This window comes from Juglans microcarpa x Juglans regia, chromosome 8S (genome assembly GCF_004785595.1).
Source record: "Juglans microcarpa x Juglans regia isolate MS1-56 chromosome 8S, Jm3101_v1.0, whole genome shotgun sequence".
In the NCBI taxonomy this organism is placed as follows: domain Eukaryota; kingdom Viridiplantae; phylum Streptophyta; class Magnoliopsida; order Fagales; family Juglandaceae; genus Juglans; species Juglans microcarpa x Juglans regia.
Window position 1 is genome coordinate 12,046,811 of NC_054609.1, and position 19,972 is coordinate 12,066,782.

At 32.9% G+C, this 19,972-nt stretch overlaps 1 protein-coding gene across 1 annotated transcript; it reads left to right on the forward strand.

Annotated features, from left to right (window-relative positions):
* Window positions 1–4,788: 4,788 nt before the first annotated feature.
* On the forward strand, window positions 4,789–8,244 carry LOC121244554 (putative GEM-like protein 8). The gene is made up of 4 exons (XM_041142678.1): window positions 4,789–5,263; window positions 5,337–5,417; window positions 5,517–5,791; window positions 7,752–8,244. Exons 1-4 carry the CDS (start codon window positions 5,116–5,118, stop codon window positions 7,932–7,934), a joined length of 687 nt encoding a protein of 228 aa, XP_040998612.1. The 5' UTR covers window positions 4,789–5,115; the 3' UTR covers window positions 7,935–8,244.
* The last annotated feature ends 11,728 nt before the right edge of the window (window positions 8,245–19,972 follow it).

Sequence of the window (19,972 nt, forward strand, 5' to 3'; positions counted from 1 at the left end):
CTACATTGGATTATCTATTTATTATTTATATAATAAAAAAATAATATTAATTTATTTTTTTAATTTTTAATTTATTTAATTTTATCATATTTTAGCATTTTGCTAATTATATATTAATTAGTAATTATATTATAGTCCTAAAAGAAACTTCCAGTATCAAAAAAACCCAAGCCAACATTATAACTACATTATATAAAACTCAGTATCACTCTTCCCAAATCAAGTATATCTTCTACTAAAAACTTGCGAAGTCAAAGTAATAATAAAATATTATTAATTTAATAATAATTTTTTTCCTATTAATTTTTCCTATTAATTTTTTTTTTCTAAATTAAGAGCTAGAGGGAAATATTAATATTCTATCATTAATTGAAAAAGAACGTATATCGTACACAAGAAAAGAAATGTTTTTTTTATCCTTTTGGTCACGCTATAATGACTATCAACTTTAATCAACTAATTGACTATAGCAAAAAGTCAGTCAATTTTTCATTTACATAATCCAATACAACATATTTTGAGACTATTAGCCAAACACTCTATTGGATTTGTATTTATATAATTCAATGAGAGTGCTCTTACATCACCTGGCTTCAAAGTGTTCTCCATCCCACACTCTACGCCAAATAGTTCTCACAATCACATCACTCTTAAGACCAAGACAAACAATTTTTTTGACTAACAATTATCAACCAGGACAAAATCATTTCAACAAGAACTAACTATCTTATCGGTTGCCATGAAAACTGAGATAAAGAAAAAACATGGAGGTTAAATCAGTATATAGTAGCACTAGGTTTTAGTTTCTATTTTTTTTCCTTTTCTTTCATTTTCTTGGCATCCAAACAGAGAAAAAAATGAATCGCAGGGATACCTCCACTGATTTAGCTAACCGGTTTAGGTTGAGGATCCATCAAGTCGAAGGTCTGAAGATATTCCAAGGAAAGACGCTTTTAGGGTTTTAGTATTTGGTGTAACTCTAAGCTAGGTTTGGATATAAAAAGCATTTCATTTCATCTAATCTAATCCAATCATTACAACATTTTAAAATTTATACACAAAATACAATAAACGTACAATTCAACATAATTTTATTTAATCTAAATTTTGATTTTCATCTCAATTCATTATCCAAATTTCTAATTTTAATTCATATACAGAGATGCAGCTGTGAAAAACCCGACCCTATAACTTTGAGACTTTGGACCGACCCGAAACGAAGAGTGTCACGGACTCACAGTTCAAAGCTGAGTTTTGACTTTGACTCTTTGAGGGCAATTCCTGCAACGCGCTTTCTTGTGCAAGAATATGATTTTTTTTTTTTTTTTTAAGTTCTTTTTTGCAAGGAAGATTGTGATGAGCTTAGTTCTTGTTTGGAAAGACAAATCATTTTATCTCATTTTATCTTATTTTAAAATTTTTTATAATTTTATTTTCAAATATAACTCAAACCTAAACACTTTTCAATTTCAAATATCAGATTTTTCATCTAATCATTATTTAAACATTACAATTTTTCTAAACTTTTAAAGAAAACACAAAAAATAATGCAACTTTTCAAATTCTAAAATAAAAATAATATTAAAAAATATATTCTAATAATATTTTAATTTTATAATATTTTTATTCAATTTATTTCTCTTTTTTTTCTAAAATTCAATAAAATATCTGAACTCAAATTATTTGACTACAGTTCACAAATTATTTCACTATTATTTACAAAATTCTCATCTCATTTAATTTTCCAAACATTCCCATGTGAATGATCTACAATTGCAAAAGCGTGTAATAAGCTGCACACTTTGTATTGCATCGTTGGAGTTCTCATACAAAAACTTTTATTTAAAGCTGATGTGTAGAACACACATAGTAAAATGCTTATATGATATAATTTAATTTTAAAAATAAATTTTAAATCTTGAATTTTTCAAATCAAATTTTATAATTTAAGTGATATGAATAATACGCTCTACTCCTCGAGAATAGAATTCTCATTTCTCATTTTTAGTGCTCTGTTTTTTTATTTTTTATTTTGTAAGTAAAAGAACTAAAACCTAAAATTAGTAACTAATGTTTTGTAAAAGCACATATTTCATATCCAAACAAGAAAATGAAATAAGTCTATAGAGCTGTTGCCATTGCTATAATACGAAAAGTAAAAAATAGCTTACTACGGCAAGTGCGCTTCTTGTGCAAGATGCGGTAACCATACTCTCGGCATTGGATTAGAACACTCTTATTAGAATAGTCAAAATCAAACTTAAATTTTAACTAATACGACATAAATTTATCTTTATTAATTTCATTCACATCTAATTCCCATATTAGATTATCTATTTATTTGTTTAATTTTTAATTTATTTAATTTTATCATATTTTAGCATTTTACCAATTATATGTTAATTAGTAATAATATTATAGTCCTAAAAAATACTTCCTTTACCAAAAAAACCCAAGCCAACATTATAACTACATTATATAAAACTCAGTATCACTCTTCCCAAATCAAGTATATCTTTTACTAAAATCTTGCGAAGCTAAAGTAATAATAAAATATTATTAATTTAATAATAATTTTTTTCCTATTAATTTATTTTTCTAAATTAAGAGCTAGAGAGAAATATTAATGTTCTATCATTAATTGAAAAAGAACACATAATATACACAAGAAAATAAATATTTTTTTTTATCCTTTTGGTCACGCTATAATGACTATCAACTTTGATCATAAGAACTAAGTAAAAAGTCAGTTACTTTTGCATTTACATAGTCCAATACAACATATTTTGAGACCCTATTAGCCAAACACTATTAGATTTGCATTTGAATAATTCAATGAGAGTGCTCTGACATCACCTAGCTTCAAAGTGTTCTCCATCCCACACTCTACGCCAAATAGTACTCACAATCACATCACTCTTTAAGACCAAGACAAATGATTTTTGACTAACAGTTATCAACCAGCACTAACTATCTTATCGGTTGCCATGAAAACTGGGGTAAAGAAAAAACATGGAGGTTAAATCAGTAGATAGTAGCACTAGGTTTTAGTTTCTATCCTTTTCCTTTTCTTTCATTTTCCTAGCATCCAAACAGAGAAAAAAATTAATTGCAGGGATACCTCCACTTATGTAGCTAACCGGTTTAGGTTGAGGATTCATCAAGTCGAAGATTCGAAGATATTCCAAGGAAAGACGCAAATACCTCGTTTACTTTCAAAAAACATCTCATCTTATCTCATTTAAGTATTATAGCTTTACCAACTTTCAATATAAAATAAAATAAATAATTCAACTTTTTCAAATCTTCAGACAAAAATAATATTAAAAAATATATTCTAACAATATTTTATTCAACTTTTTAATTTTAATTTCAACTCATCTCATCTTATCTTATCTCATCTCATCTCATCTCTGAAAACAAACGAGCAGTGCTTCAGTATTTGGTGCAACTCTAGGCTAGGTTTGGATATAAAAAACATCTGATATCGTCTAATCTAATTATTATAATTTTTTTAAATTTTTACATAAAAAATAATAAACAATTTAACTTTTTCAAATTCTAAAATAATAAAAATATTAAAAAATTATATTATAATAATATTTAATCTAATTTTTAACTTTCGTCTCAATTTACTATTCAAATTTTTTTTAAATTGCGTGGATTTTAATTTTGGGTCTTCGAACCGACCCGAAACCAAGAGAGCGTCACAGTTCAAAGCTGAGGTTTGACTGAGTCTTTGAGGGCAAGTCCTGCAACGCGCTTTCGTGTGCAAGAATATGATATTTATTTTTTAATTCTTTTTTGCAAGGAGGATTGTGATGGGCTTAGTTTTCTTATCTTATTTCAAATTTTTTTTTTTTTTCCGAATATAACTCAACCCTAAACACTTTTTGATTTTAAATATCAAATTTTTCATCTAATCATTATCTAAACATTATAATTTTCTCAAACTTTTAAAGAAAACTAAAAAAGTAACATAATTTTTCAAATTTTAAAATAAAAATAATATTAAAAATATATATTCTAATAATATTTTCATTTTATAATATTTTTATTCAACTTTTTTTTTTCTCTTCTCTTAAAATCCAATAAAACATTTGACCTCAAATTATTTGACTAAAATTCATAAATTATTCCACTATTATTTAAAATTTCTCATTTTATCTCATTTTCCAAACATTTCCTAATATATGAATCTACAATTGCAAAAGCGTGTAATAAGCTGCACACTTTGAATTGCATGGTTGGAATTCTCATACAAAAACTTTTATTTAAAGTTGATGCGTAGAACACAAATAGTAAAATACTTATATGATATAATTTAATTTTGAAGATAAATTTTAAATTTTGAATTTTTTAAATCAAATCTTACAATTTAATTGATGTGAATGATATGCTCTACTCATCGAGAATAGAATTCTCATTTCTCACATGTTTCTAAAAAAAAAAAAAAATTGAAATCCACATATAAAAATCTCGAAGATTACATATCCAAAACTATATCAAAATTACTCTTTAAAATATGGAAAATATTACTTTACCTCTTATTTTAACCGCTCAAAGTGACTGTTTGATTTTTCTTTTAAATTTTTTAAAAATATTAAAATAAAAAAAATGATTAAACGGTATGCCAGCTGTAAAATGAGGCGGCAGAGTAACCCCACCCTTAAAATATATGTGCTCTATTTATGGGTTCCGTTTAGCCAACATTTATTGACTTTGAAATTTTGGCTTGTAAACTAGAGAAAGTGAGCTTACTTTCCAGGTTTGTAAATTACCAAGCAACTGCAACACGTGACTTGTTCTAGAAATTCTCCTTTTTATGCACTACTAAAATAAAAAATAATAATGGCCTGGGTTTGAACTTTGAACGCGGAACACAGAAGGAACTCAGAAAATTCATTGGTCTGCAGTCTCCTTATTTTCTACGAATCCATGGATCAGGTTGTAATTTATTATGATACAGTGACACTGATGTAGAAAGATGGAAGTTCAAAGACATGAGCTTCTAAATAGCTGCTGATCTCTTCTTCATTCTCTTGGAAAAGGTTTCTTTTGAAAGACGTAAGGCTAAAGGCAACGACTCAGATCGAGAGTGGAATCTTCTGAAAAATGAATACATACGCAGATCAGTTTCTTGAGAGTCCGTTGGTGAATTCATATGACACAAAGCCGCGGAGGCACTATGCTAATTTATCTGAACCCAGCAGCTTGTTTCATAGTCCATCTTCCTCAGATGGGTCTTCCTCTTTCAAACCCTGTAAGCAACTCTCTCTCTCTCTCTCTCTCCAACCAAATACAAAAAAGTGATTGAATTTTCCTGGAAAGTGCAGATAAAGAGGATTCAGAAAAGGGGCAGAAGAAAAAACATGGGAAGAAAAATAACAGCTTTGCATGCAGGATTCGTGAGCATGGTAAGAAAGAAAGCTCTTTAATTTCTACCCAAATTTCATATGGGAAACTGAGATCATGCGATGATAATGGATGGTGTCTGGTGTTATTTGAAATCGCAGTGAAATTGGGGCCCAAGTTGTCAGAAACTGTGAAGGGAAAGCTACAGTTGGGGGCAAAGATAATTCAAGGAGGAGGGAGGGAGAATATATTCAGACAGATTTTCGGAATTAGAGAAGGAGAGCAGATGTTGAAAGCTTCGCAGTGCTACTTATTCACAACAGCTGGTCCTATTGCAGGATTACTCTTTATATCTACTGAGAAGGTTGCCTTCTGTAGTGAAAGATCCATTACTGTTCCTTCCCCAACAGGCCAGTTCATAAGAACACCATACAAGGTACCAAATTTCTTAATTTCGGATGCCGATTCTCCATCTATAGCTCAAAATACTAAGGCCTCCTTTGATAGAGAGATATTCTATTTCATCTCGATATCCAAATATTATAAATATAAATATTTTTTAATTTTTAGTTTTCAAATTTTTTATATAATCATTTCATAATTATTATAACTTTTCAAAATTTCTAAACAAAATACAAAAAATAATTCTACTTTTTTAAATTCTAAATAAAAAATTATATTATAACTTTATAATATTTTTATTTATTTATTTTTTCTCATTTTTCAAAACTTCATACAATATTTTAACTCAAATTATTTATGACTAATCTCATATCAATTCACTGTACAAATCAGACCTAACTAATTAAAGAGACTTGGGTGGTTTTAGGTTAGCCTTGGCGTAGATCCCACAATGGTTTGGATGCCTAGAATTCTTGATCCAGTTATAGAGTTTAAAGTGGGAGAGAAAGGGAGATATTAATGGACTCATAGAATCTATAGTTGCTTGAGTGAATTTCTCGAACGGTAGTAATAGAATAATTGTTCAAATAATATAGAGTTCACTTCATATGTATATATTTCGCTTAATTTAAGCGCTAGAGTTTAGTCAATAACTCTAAGAATCGAAATCCATCTACAATAGTCTCTTTTCTTTTTGGTATTTGTCAAAGCATATGGCATACCTACTGAGTTGGTAAGTTGAACTCATATAGAAAAGCAAGGGTAGATGTAAACCAATGCAGACTTTTGCCCCCATGCATGTACTAAAAATCAACTGTGTGAGATTTGGCAAGGGAGAGAAGATTTTCTTGGTCTTATGTTCTGTTATTCTCAGTCATGCCATTTGATGCACTTTAATTGACCGTTTATTTAAAAATAAATATATGAAATCTGTAAAAAATGATGTAATCTAAAATAATAATAAAAAAACATAGTTGCAAGTTGGGATGACGGGGCAAAGACAAAAGAAAAAGTTAAAGTGAAATCGAGCTGGTTTGGATAGTTAGTTGAGTTGAAATGAGATGAAAGTTAAATAAAATATTATTTTTGTTTTGAGATTTAAAAAATTTAATTTAATTTATTTATTATATTTTATTTAAACGTTTAAAAAAATTGTAATGATTAGATGAGATAAATTGATATGGTTTTTTGAATCCAAACAATTCCTTAGGTATAATTCTTCAGTTATTCTATATCAATTCGGATTCCCATCATACGAGATCATATGTCTAGGCATTCACAGTCTTTTTCTGAATTAATTTTGCCCTCGTCGTCTCTCTTTCCAACATCAAAAGTTGAAATATTTTTCATTGTGCTAGATTATGAAATAATTAGCCTTTTCTTTTAAAACTTAGTTTTAGAAATAACTAAACTTAACTCCACCAGACTATCCTTTCTTTTACAACAAAAGTATCTATTTCGACACGTGACATCTAAAAACATGGGACTCAAAATGATTTCATGCTAAAAACATGAGATTTTAAGTCCTCTTCAAAGCATAAGATTGAGAACATTAATTGAACAAGCAATTCAATAAGAACTGCTTGCTCATCATTCTCCTCGAAAGATATATATGGACATCAAAATGCATCAAATCGGTTCAACCAGTCTGCCAGTTTGGAATTTAGGATTCGTTTGGATAGTGAGATGAGATAAGAAGAGTTGATTTTAGATGAGTTGAATAAAATATTGTTAGAATCTTAACTTTTAATATTATTATTGTTTTGAGATTTGAAAAAGTTGAATTGTTTATTATATTTTATATGAGAATTTGAAAAAGTTGTAATGATGAGATGAGATGAATTGAGAGTGTTTCTGTATCCGGGACCTAAGTTAGAATATGCACTCTATGTATTTAAATTAAAATACTTATATCCTACATTAAAATTCTGAAGTTTATGCATGCATGCATACGCATTGATGCAAAGAAGTACTTGTATCTAATTACATGGCAGGTTGTGATACCCGTAAGCAAGATTCAAAGGGCCAGCCAAAGTGAGAATGAGGAGAACACAACCCAGAAGTACATAGAAATAGTTACTGAAGATAATTTCGAATTTTGGTTTATGGGATTCTTACGCTACGAGAAAGCTTTTCATAATCTTCAAAAGGCCATTTCTATGGCCAGCCGGTTCTAGGGAAGCGTTTGGCTGATCCTTTCAGGGCAGAAAATTTCCATCAGACACTAGAATACTGTGTATGAAGTTGGTGGATTGAAAAAGGTCTTGAAGTTACATGTATGTCTAATTTTATCAGTTTGAATCTCGTACGTGCAACATGACACTTTGTTGTGTTAGTAAATGAAAGTTTGCACAAAAGAACTTAGCTCCAAAAAATGAGACCAAGATCTTTTAGAATTTTTGCCAGAATTTTAGTATGAAACTTGAGGACCAAGATCCTTATATGAAACTCAATTTATGTGTCGTGGCGCTCTCACTCGTTTTCAAAGATGAGATGAGATGAAAAATTTATAAATAGTAATGAAATGAATTGTGAATAATAGTTAAAATGTTTGAGTTATGATGTGTTATAGAGTTTTGAAAAATGAGAGAAAAATTGAATAAAAATATTATACAGTTAAAATATTATTATAAAATAATTTTTTAATATTATTTTTGTTTTGTGATTTAAAAAAGTTAGAATTATTTTTTGTGTTTTATTTCGAAATTTGGAAAAGTTGTAATGATTAAATTAGATGAAAAAAATTAAAAATTAAAAATTGAAAAGTGTTTATATTTAAATAATGTTTAAAAAATAAATGAGATGAGATAAGATGAGATGAGATAAAAACATCCTATCTTCCAAACAATCAGGGGTATCGTTTACTTATACATATGAGATGAGATAAGATGAGAAATTTATGAATAATATAACTTGAGTTAATATGTTTTATGAGGTTTTGAAAAATGAGAGAGAAAAAGTTAAATAAAAATATTATAAAGTTAAAATATTGTTAGAATATAATTTTTATTTTAAGATTTGAAAAATTGAATTATTTTTTATTTTTTATTTGGAAGTTTATGAAAGTTGTAAAGGTAATGATTAAATAAAAGAATTTGAAAATTTGAAACTGAAAAATGTTTATATTTGAATGATGTTTAGATGCTGAGATGAGACAGGTTGAGACCATCCGTGAAACAAAACGGGGCCTAAGTCTAGTATTTACCTATTGTATTTCCCTTAGTTACTAGGTTTGCAATTTAGTTTTTTAATTGGATTAATCGTCCTTCTTATCTTCTATTTTCGTTCGATCTTGGCACATTATTGCTTTGCGTAGTTACAATGGCACCAAACTATTAAAGCACTCTTGACTACATTCAACGAGTCACCATCACCACGGAAGGAGACAAAACCATCACCATCTGTATATCTATCTTTCTATCCTAATGGAAGAGTGCAACCATCCACCTCAAATCAAACTGCATCACAACTACCTTGCACATGGAGGGGCCTAACTATCTAAATTTACTAGTGTGTGCAAGAGCCATCTACCCTCTGTGTATAGAATTTCCCAACAAGTCACCGATATCTACCTGGATCTTCAAACAACTTCTCTTCTCTCAAGAGTTTACAATTCAGATCTATACAGTGTCAATAGGTCGTGCACCCAACAAGCCAGTTTTTTCCAAAAGGCCGAGTACATATTTTCTTTGAGATAGACAAATACCCTTTTGAGATCTACCAACTTCAATCCCAAGGAAATATCTAAACTTGCCCAAATCCATTGTTTGAAACCGATGATGCAAAAATTATTTTAGCTTGCAAATCCCAGCTGAATCACTTCCAGTAATTACAATGTCATCCAGATATACAACCAACAAAATATAACCTACATCATAGTATATGTGAAATATCGAATGGTCTATTTCACATCTATGAAGATCAAATGCCAATAAAGCATTAGATAACCTTCCAAACCATGCTCAAGGGGATTGCTTCAAACCATATAGTGCTTTTTTTTTAACTTGCATACAACACCTCAATACTCTCCCTAAGCCAAAAAACCAGGTGGTTGTTCTATATAAACTTCCTCATGCAAGTCACCAAGTAAAAATGCATTTTAAACATTCAGTTGAAATAAGAGTCAGTCTAAATTAGCAACAAGGGAGATCAACATTCGAATAGAAGAGATTTTGGCAATTGGGGAGAAGGTCTCCTTGTAATCAATGTCATAAGTTTGAGTGTAACCCTTAGCAACCAAGCGGGTTGTCAGATGATTCATAGAACCATCATGATGGAATTTGACTGTATACACCCATTTATAGCCAACAAGTTGTTTACTAGGTTGTAATGGAACAAGATCTCGTGTCTCATTGTGGGGAAGAGCATCAATTTCATTCTAAATAGCCATCCTCCACCCAGATCAGATAAAACATCCTGGATTGTCTTAGGATCAAAAAGTTTTGAAAGTTGAGAAGGAAAACATGAGAATGAAGTAGATAAAGCTTAACAAGAGACAAATTGGTTAATTGGGTGTTGAGTAACGCAAGAACGAGTACCTTTTCTGAGAGCAATAGGCAAAGAATCTGAAGTACTAGGTAACTCAGGATCTAAAGACGAAGATGAGGTTGGTAGAGGCATATGAGCAGGTGGCCACGAGCAATGTGAATAAACATGTAGAGGAACGGTGGAAGGTGCTAAGGAAGAGTGGGTAAGAGCGGGTGAGGGCGAGGACGGAACAATAAGAGTAGGTAATGGTAGAAGATCACACTTACCATTCGAATATGTGTTCGAGAAATAGGGTATGGACTCAAAGAACGTGACATCAGCACTAGTGAAGTAACGTCTAAGAACGAGATTGTAGCAACGATATCCTTTTTGAGTCCGAAAATAACCAACAAAAATACATTTGGTAGCAGGTGGATCAAGCTTACCAAAGCATTGGCCAAGGTTATGAACCTAACGAACACACCTAAACATTTTTGGTGGAAGAGAAAATGAAGGAGATGTAGGAAACAAGATGGAGAAAGGAGAGGCACCATTAAGGATTGATGAAGACATGCAATTGATAAGGTGACAAGTAGTGATGACACCATCACTTCAAAAACTTTTAGGAGCATGTATGTGAAGTAAAAGTGCACGGGTTACATCTAACAAATAACGATCTTTGCATTTAGCCACCCAGTTCTGTTGGGTGGTATAAGAACATGAGGTTTGATGAACAATTCTTTTATTTCTTAAGTAAATAGAAAAAGAATTAGATTGATATTCTTTGGCATTGTCAAAAAGTAAAACTTGAATTTTCAGTCCAAATTAGGGGTGTAATTGGTCCGGTTCAGTTATGTTTGGACATATTTTATAACCGAACCGGTATATACCGATTTTGAGATTTGAATAACCGATACTGCACCGGTTATACCCCTAAATTGGTACTTCCGATTTTACTGGTTTGAGTCCGGTTCGGTTCGATTTTTCCGGTATGTTATAGAGTATATATAAGATAGTATATATATATATTATAGTATATAATAATATAGTGATAATATATTGTACTATATTATAATATATATTATAATTGTATTATAGACTATAGTGATTATATATAGTTATTTATATAGGATTTTAAAATTTAATATTATATTAATTAGTTAATTTATCATATAATACAAAATTATTTTATATATAAAAATATTTTATACAATATAAAAAATAAAAAAAATATATATGAACTAGTCCAGTTTGGTGTTAGAGAAAGGAAAATCGGAACTAGATCGATTTCGACCGGTTTGGAGAAAAATATAACCGATATCGGATTAGATTGAACTTGGTATCCAGACCAAACCGATGAGTCCGATCTAGTCCGGTTTACTGGCTCACCGATTGTTTTTCACCCCAAGTCCATGGGTTTAATTTCTTTCCAAAAGATTTGGAATATGGAAATAAGTTTAGATCGTACCTTCATAAAAAAACCTATCATACGAGAATAATCATTCACAAATGTAACAAATATTGAAATTTGTTTGATTCAATATTGATTGGTCCCTATACATCAAAGTGAATCAATTTAAAAGGACTTGAGACTCGATTATCAAGTCAAGGTACAAATGACACACGATGATGTTTACTAAGTTAACGCACATCACAAGGAAACTAAGATACATTTTCAAGATTCCTAATCTGACGTTTCAAATGGGAAATGGATGGATGACCAATGCGATAATGCCATTCAAAAGCGGATGATGATGAGGATGTGAGAGCTCAAGTAGGTGAATGTTTGAAGAACGCTGCTACAATGCTACCTAGCTTTCATTGTTGGGCGTGCCCCCTAATATAAATTGCACTTTTATATTTTTTCCTTTTTCTAACCACATTTTTTAAACATCTTTAAATATTAAAAAAAAAAAAATACTCCAATACACTAATAGTCACTTCCTTAATTATTAAGTAAAAAAATAAAATAAAAAATAAGTTAAATACATGAGCAGTCAAAATGAGGGGGAAAACCCATGGGCATACTATCATTTTCCATGTTTGAAATCAAGATAATACTGGCAAGTAGCTTCATGCACCATACCAATCTTCTTCCCCCGTCTTGAGATCTTGAAAAATATAGAAAAATGGGTAAAAAGTCATTGACCATTAGAGATTTTGAGTTATCTTACTAATGGACAACAAACTAAAGGGAAAACCATGAGCATATAAAATAGATGACAAGGATATAGAGTCAGTTAGCTTAGTGGATCTAATGCTTATAACCTTAGCGAGAGAACCATTAGCAAGAAGCATTCTTTGAAGATTTCATAGTATATAAATTAAATAAGGAATAAGACAAACCGGTCATACGTTCATAGCTCTTGAATCAATGATACATGGATCTTGAGTAGATGAGATAAAATATGGGGACATTGTACCTAATCGAGCAAGAGTAGTTATGGAAGATGAAAGAGCTTGTGTGTGAGACAAAAGCTAAGCATACTCATCCCTCAGTATGCTAATCACATTTGAATTTGGAGGTGGGGGAGGAGCTAGTTGATGGAGAGGTAGTATCTTGACAAATGACCTAATGTGCAGACCCATATGGTCTACCATGTAAATCCCAACAATAGTCTACCGAGTGATTATTGTGACCACAATGAATACACTTATGAGATTCATGACCTCGAGTGGGACCACCCATGGTGTCACGTCCCCCACGGGCACCTTTAGCATCATGACACCCAACAAGAACAACATTATGACTCACATTAGAGGCAACTAAAATGGATATCTCACTACTCTAATTAGAGGATAATTGAGATCCAGGTCCAGACAAGTGACACATTGAAACCGAGAGAACACATAAGGAATGAAGGAAGCTGTAGTCTAGCCAAGATTTGAAAACGAATAGACTCACATTCTAGCTTCAAGCCAACAAGGAACGAACAACATTGAAGTCTACACGTTTTGTTGCACATGTATAACATCATAAGTAATAGATTGATACATTTTGAACTCTTCACATGTACTCATCACCTAAGAATAATACAGTTCAATACCCAAAGTACATTTTCCCAACACAAAAAACTGCTTATACAACTCATAGATGGGAATCATGTTCCCAACACTTGAATACATTTGCTTGAGATGTCCCCTCACTTCTCGAGCAATGTCAAGATGCATCAAACTAGAATAAATATTAGGCTCAATGCTAGACAACATCAAGGACAATATCTGAGCATCTTCTTGTTCCCATTGAGCAAATAAAGAACTAGTTGAGTCGGGCTTTGAGTTAATCAAGTGACTACGAAGACTCTTGCCCTTCAAAAATACTTCAACAGATTTTGACCAAAGCATATAGTTCTTTCCATTCAATTTTTCCGAAATCATAGGGACATTAAAGCATGCGGCTGATAACGTGATGAAGGCATGCGGTTGATAACATGACAATCAGTGAGGATGACATCATTGCAAAAATTTTTAGGAACATGCATGTGAAGTAAAAGTGCACGTGTTATATCTAGTAAATGATGATTTTTGCGTTCAACCATCCAGTTCTGTTGGGTGGTATAAGAACAAGAGGTTTGATGAAAAATTCTATTATTTCTTAAGCAAATAGCAAATGAATTAGATTGATATTCTTTGGCATTATCAGAACATAAAAGTTGAATTTTTAGTCCAAATTGGTTTTAATTTTTTTCCAAAAGATTTGGAATATGGAAAAAAGTTCATATTGTGCTTTCATAAAAAACAACCATGTCATACGAGAATAATCATCCACAAATAAAACAAAATATTGAAATTTATTTGATTCAATATTAATTGGTCTCTATAAATCATAGTGAATCAATTTAAAAGGACTCGAGACTCGATTATCAACTCAGGTACAAAAGAAATGATGATGTTTGCTAAGTTAACACACTTCACAAGGAAACTAAGATACATTTTCAAGATTCCTAATCAGACATTTGAAAATGGAAGGATGACCAATGTGACAATGTCATTCAAAAGCGGATAATGAGGAGGATGTGAGAGCTCGAGTGGGTGAATGTTTGAAATCAAGATAATACTGGCCACCAACTTTATGCCCCATACCAATCTTCTTCCTCGTCTTGAGATCTTGAAAAATACAAAAAGATGGGTAAAAAATACTAAACATTGGAGATTTTGAGTTATCTTACTAATGGACAACAAACAAAAGGGAAAGCCAACATCATATAGAATAGATGACAAGGATATAGAGTTAGTGAGCTTAGTGGATCCAACGCCAGTAACCTTAGAAAAAGAATCATTAGCAAGAATAACACTCTTTAAAGATTTCATAATATCTAAATTAAATAAGGAATAAGACAAACCGATCATATGTTCATAGCTCCTGAATCGATTATCCATGGATCTTGAGTGGATGAGATAAAACATGCAGACGTTGTACTTGATTGAGCAAGAGTAGCTATGGAAGATGAAGGAGTCTGTGTGTGAGAAAAAAGTTGAGAAACTCATCCCTCGGTATGCTAACCACATTTGAATTTGTTGGTGGGTTGGAGCTAGCTGATGGAGGGCTAGTATCTTGACAAATGGCTTGATTAGCAGACCCATAAGGTCTATCATGTAAATCTAAACAATAGTCTACCGAGTGATTACTGCGACCATAATTAGTGCACTTACGAGATTCATGACCTCAAGTGAGACCACCCTTGGTGTCACGTCCCCCATGTGCACCTCTACCACTATGATGCCTGACAAGAGCAACACTATGACTAACATAAGAGACAGCTAAAGCAGATCTCTTACTGTAATCAGAAGATAATTGAAATCCAAGTCCAGACAACGTGGCACTTTGAAGGCGAGAGAACACATAAGGAATGAGGGAAGTTGTAGACTAATTAAAATTTGAGAACGAATAGACTGACATTCTAGCTTCAAGCCAACAAGGAGATGAACAACATTGAAATCTTTCACGTTTTTCTTGCAAATGTATAACATCAAAAGTAATAGGTTGATACAATTAAAATTTTCACATATACTCATCAGATGAGAATAATACTCTTCAAGACCCAAAGTACCTTGTTCAACCCCAAAAACTACTTACACAACTCATAGATGTGGGTCACGTTCCTAACACCTGAATACATTTGCTTGAGATGTCCCCCCACTTCTCGAGCAATGTCAAGATACATCAAACTAGAAAAAATATTAGGCTCAATGCTAGACAACATCAAAGACAATATCTGAGCATCTTGTTGTTCCCATTGAGCAAATATAGAACTAGTTGAGTTGGGTTTTGAGTCAATCAAGTAACTACGAAGATCGTTTCCCTTAAAAAAACACTTCAACAGATTTTGACCAAAGTAGGTCTTTCCATTCACATTTGCCGAAGTCATAGGCACATCAAAGCTTGATGTAAGAGATAATGGTTCAAATTTAGTAGACATAGAGGCTGAAAAATACCACACAATCCAACCCGAAACCAAAAAACCTATACAAGATGTGAAATAGGGAATAAAAAAAAATTGAAGAACCCAATCTAAAAAAATGGATTTTGGCTTGTACTAGTTGAATAACAGCAAATATTGGCTCTGAATTGGTATGTATTGGATGAAACGAGGCTTTATTGAGCCTGAATCGGCATGTATCGGGTCCGAACCGGCCTACTTGAAACTGTCCTTAAACCCATATTAGTTTATCTTAAAAAAGAATAAGTGGGCTATGGATTACCTTATTCTCGTTACCAAATAGATGTTATTCCAAATAGGGGCAAACACTTACTCCAAGTTAAGTGCATCTGTGCTCCAAGATTAAATAGCTTAGCACCTGAACCAAACATTCCCTCAGCTTCGGCTTTGCTGGCAACAAGTGACCTTTCCAGTGGCCGACGATGATGGGAAACTTACCAGGAGGCATAAAGGACGACGATGAGCTCAAATTCGGCAACCAATACCAAATATGATGCCGAAAAATAGAGAAAACAAAGTGAATCTGAGTGGTTTGTAGGAGAAGTTAATTCTGTCCACTCCCACCAACACCACCACACCATTAAGCACCACAAAAACGTCTGGCAACCACAACCAGCCCCTAGCAATTGACAACTGAATTTAACTTATCTAGCAGTCAAAAAACCACCACCAATTGGCGATTGGATTTGTTTTCAATGTATGCAACAGGCCGGGCAAAATCAAACTTGCAAATGGAATCAATACATTTGTAATCAACCACAAGCATGCTCTAGTACCATGTTGTGAAACATGGAGAAAACCCACTCCAGAGGGAAAACAGTTTGATTGACTAAATCTCACACTATATTCATTAATGTTCCACTATATATATTCATACTAGCATACAATTAATGATTATAACCTCACAAGTTAAAAATTTTACAATAATGCCCTCTGACAATAATCTTTCCAATTTTCTCCCATAAAATTTTTGAACCCCTCAAACTTATCTTCAATAATCTTGAACTAATATTACAATCATTACAAAATCTCAATAATGTTAGAGCTGCATAAAACAAACTTCCCAAATAATATATAAACAATAACTAGGAATATTATGTAAATTGAATGCATTAACAATGGAAAGAATAATTATATCCTTGAAATGTTTAGACATCAACCTCACCTCCAATCTTTGATATTTATTGACGCATATTGGCGATCCCTCATCAGTAGTCTAGCAAATCTTCTCAACTTTTAAGTTTTCACATCATAGCCCATAGAGATAATTAAGATCAAAATTTTCATGAAGTCATGGTACCATAAGGCAGTAGGTATTATACTTAATGATATTACTTATATAAAAAAAGAGATAACTAAGATCAATCTTATTCAATCCATCATTCACTAGTTCAAATATATCATTAAACTCGCATAATACCTATTGCCTTTTGGCGCCAAGACTATTTGCATAAAATTAGCATGGGATATTATTAGTGAGTAATGCTAGATACAGTTGTGGAGTGCGCAAGAGCTGCGCAATTCTTTTGAAAAAGAGTGGGCTCCACTATTAAAAAACTAGTTATTTTTTATGTGGGTTCTGTATCTACTCGCTTTTTCAAAAAGATTGAGCTGCGCTTGTGCACTCTACAACTACAAATATCATTTCTCATTGTTAGTGCTTTGTATACACCAGATTCATAATACGATTGTCATATTTAAATCAACATACCAATGGTAGTGACATGATACTCTCTATGGTTGAAGTGCAAGCCACATCCTTAGTCTAGACTTATCTCACTTTGTGCAGAAAAGGATGACTGGACTCCTTCATGTTCAGGTTCATATGGCTATGTTGTATGCATAACGAAGGTTAATGTCTCTGTCACACTTTCTGTAGAAGAGGATGATCATACCCCTTTCTTTACATAAATGAAGGGTAGAACCTTCCATGTACACACGTTCAGATAGCCATGTCACAAGCTTAATGAAGGTTGATGTCCTTGTCTTGCTCTCAGCAAATGTAACTCATCTAGCCTCTCTATGTGCATGTCCAAGTGGTTGTGAAGCATGCTCATTGAGGCTAGATGGCTCTTGGACGTTCTTAGTAAATTTAGATTGGCAGACCCCTCAATTTACCAATCTAGTTGCTTGTGATGCATTTTGATTGAAGGTGGATGATTGTGCTCCTCCATGAGGACAAATGGATATACGGATGGAGACGGTTGTCTCCTTCCGTAAGATGAACTGGGCAAGAGCAATCTTATAGTCTTTGTCTTTTTTCGGTGCACTGTACCAGAGATACAACAAAGTAGAAGAAAAGACATCTAATGCAATCAAAATTTAGATTGCAAATTTAGCAACAAAAAATGAGTACAATATGTAATTATTCTAATATTACTCACTCTAGTAGCCTAATTACGAACTTCCTCTCTTAATGAGGGAGATTGATTTTTTTTTTTCTTTTTGAAATACTCCTTTTACTTCTTTTTTTTTTATTTTTTTATTTATAAAGAGCCGGTAGCCGTAGTGGCTCCGTCCAAAGTTTATTTATAAGACCTCACTTATAGTGGAGGAAAACCGTGACAGCAACAAAACACTTCGATGGTTTACAAGATAGAGCTTTATAAACTAACCCAAACCAAAAAACCAAAATAATAAAACAAACTTCTAACAAGCCTAATAGCAGCACCCCTTTAATCAAATCTTATATATGGAAGGCCTAGTTTATCAGTTCTAATCAGACCCCTTAGTAAAGAGGGGACCATATTCAAAGACTCCCAAATAGCAGCACGATCCTCAGACGCCATCTTTGCCAAGAAATCTGTAGGGCTATTTCCTTGCCTATAAACATGTCGAATGGTGAAATTTATGTTCCTAAGTAAGTCCCTGAGCTCAATCCAATAATCTTCAAGATACCAAATGGGGCAATTAGAAGCTAAGATCCAGTTTACAACAACCATAGAATCCATCTCTACTTCCACATTTCTGAAGCCCAATCTGCTCAAGTGTCTAACTCCATGCAACAGGGACATGAATTCAGCATAGTTGCTAGTGCCAAAATCAAGAGGGATGGAAAAAGCTAGTACCAGATTTCCTAATGAATCACGTATAATACCACCAGCACCAGCTTTCCTCAAGGTCTCTCGACTACTCCCATCAATATTTAGCTTTACCCAACTTCCCCTTGGGCAGTTCCAACACACTACTTGAAATGGTCTGCTCCTCTTCCACCTGTAAGGAATATTTAAATCTGCCAACAAAGTTTCATCACATCGAGATAAAGGCTTTGATACCTTTAATTTTCCACTTAGTTTAGCTAGCCAAAATTTGATGCTCCTCCAAATATCCTCCATCGACTCCCCCTTTCCTTCCATACGAGCGCGACAACGGCAGATCCAAAGCCTCCAAGTTACAATAGAGGGGATAAAACCCATAAGTTGACCCCTGATAGATGACATGGAGCCTTTGGTAAACCAAGCAGATATAGTTTCCATCCATGTACTATGTTGGTGTCGAAGTAAGCCCACTTGCACGACACATCTCTTCCAAATAGCCTTCGCCACTTCACCCCTTACCAAAACATGGTTCATATCCTCATATTCCCCTTGTGAACAACAGTTACATTTGGAAGCAATGGGAATGCCCACACTCTGAATTTTGTCATCCACAATTAAGAGCATTATTACTACTTTTCCACATAGTAGTAGCCATATTTTTTGGGAGACACGGACGCCATATCCAATTAGCCCATCTGGTCTTTGGAGCTTTAACCCGAGTAACCTCCCAAGCACTCTTAGTAGAGAAATTACCGTCGTCCTTCGCCCTCCATATTAGTCGGTCTGCCTCATCTCTCAGACTACGGAAGGTAGAAGAAATTTCCTATGCCTTTTGACAGCCCACCAGCTGAATAAGCATGTCCATATCCCAACCACTTGTCCTGCAATAGTCTTTCACTTTTATGTCTGGTGAAGTAATAGGAAATGAAGCCGCAAGAGGGTCATCCCCAATCCATTTATCCAGCCAAAATGAGATATCCCCTCTCCTTGGTTTCCATATGGAATGATCAATGACCTCCGGTAGATTCCTCATCACCATCTTCCAAAATCTAGATCCTTTGTTGGGGTTAACAGAAGATATGTGATTCTGCTTTACATATTTGGCCTTGAAAAATCTGGACCAAAGAGACTCTTTCGTTAATAATCTCCAAGCAAATTTCATATGAAGGGCTTTTTGTACCTCATCTATATTCCGAATGCCTATACCACCCTCTTTTATTGGTTTGCACATCAACTCCCATGATTTCCAATGTTTCTTTGGCCTTCCAT

Coding starts and splice junctions, on each gene's coding strand:
- LOC121244554 (XM_041142678.1), top strand. CDS start 5,116: ATGAATACATACGCAGATCAGTTTCTTGAGAGTCCGTTGGTGAATTCA. Junction 5,264..5,336: donor GTCTTCCTCTTTCAAACCCT/GTAAGCAACTCT, acceptor TGGAAAGTGCAG/ATAAAGAGGATTCAGAAAAG. Junction 5,792..7,751: donor TCATAAGAACACCATACAAG/GTACCAAATTTC, acceptor ATTACATGGCAG/GTTGTGATACCCGTAAGCAA.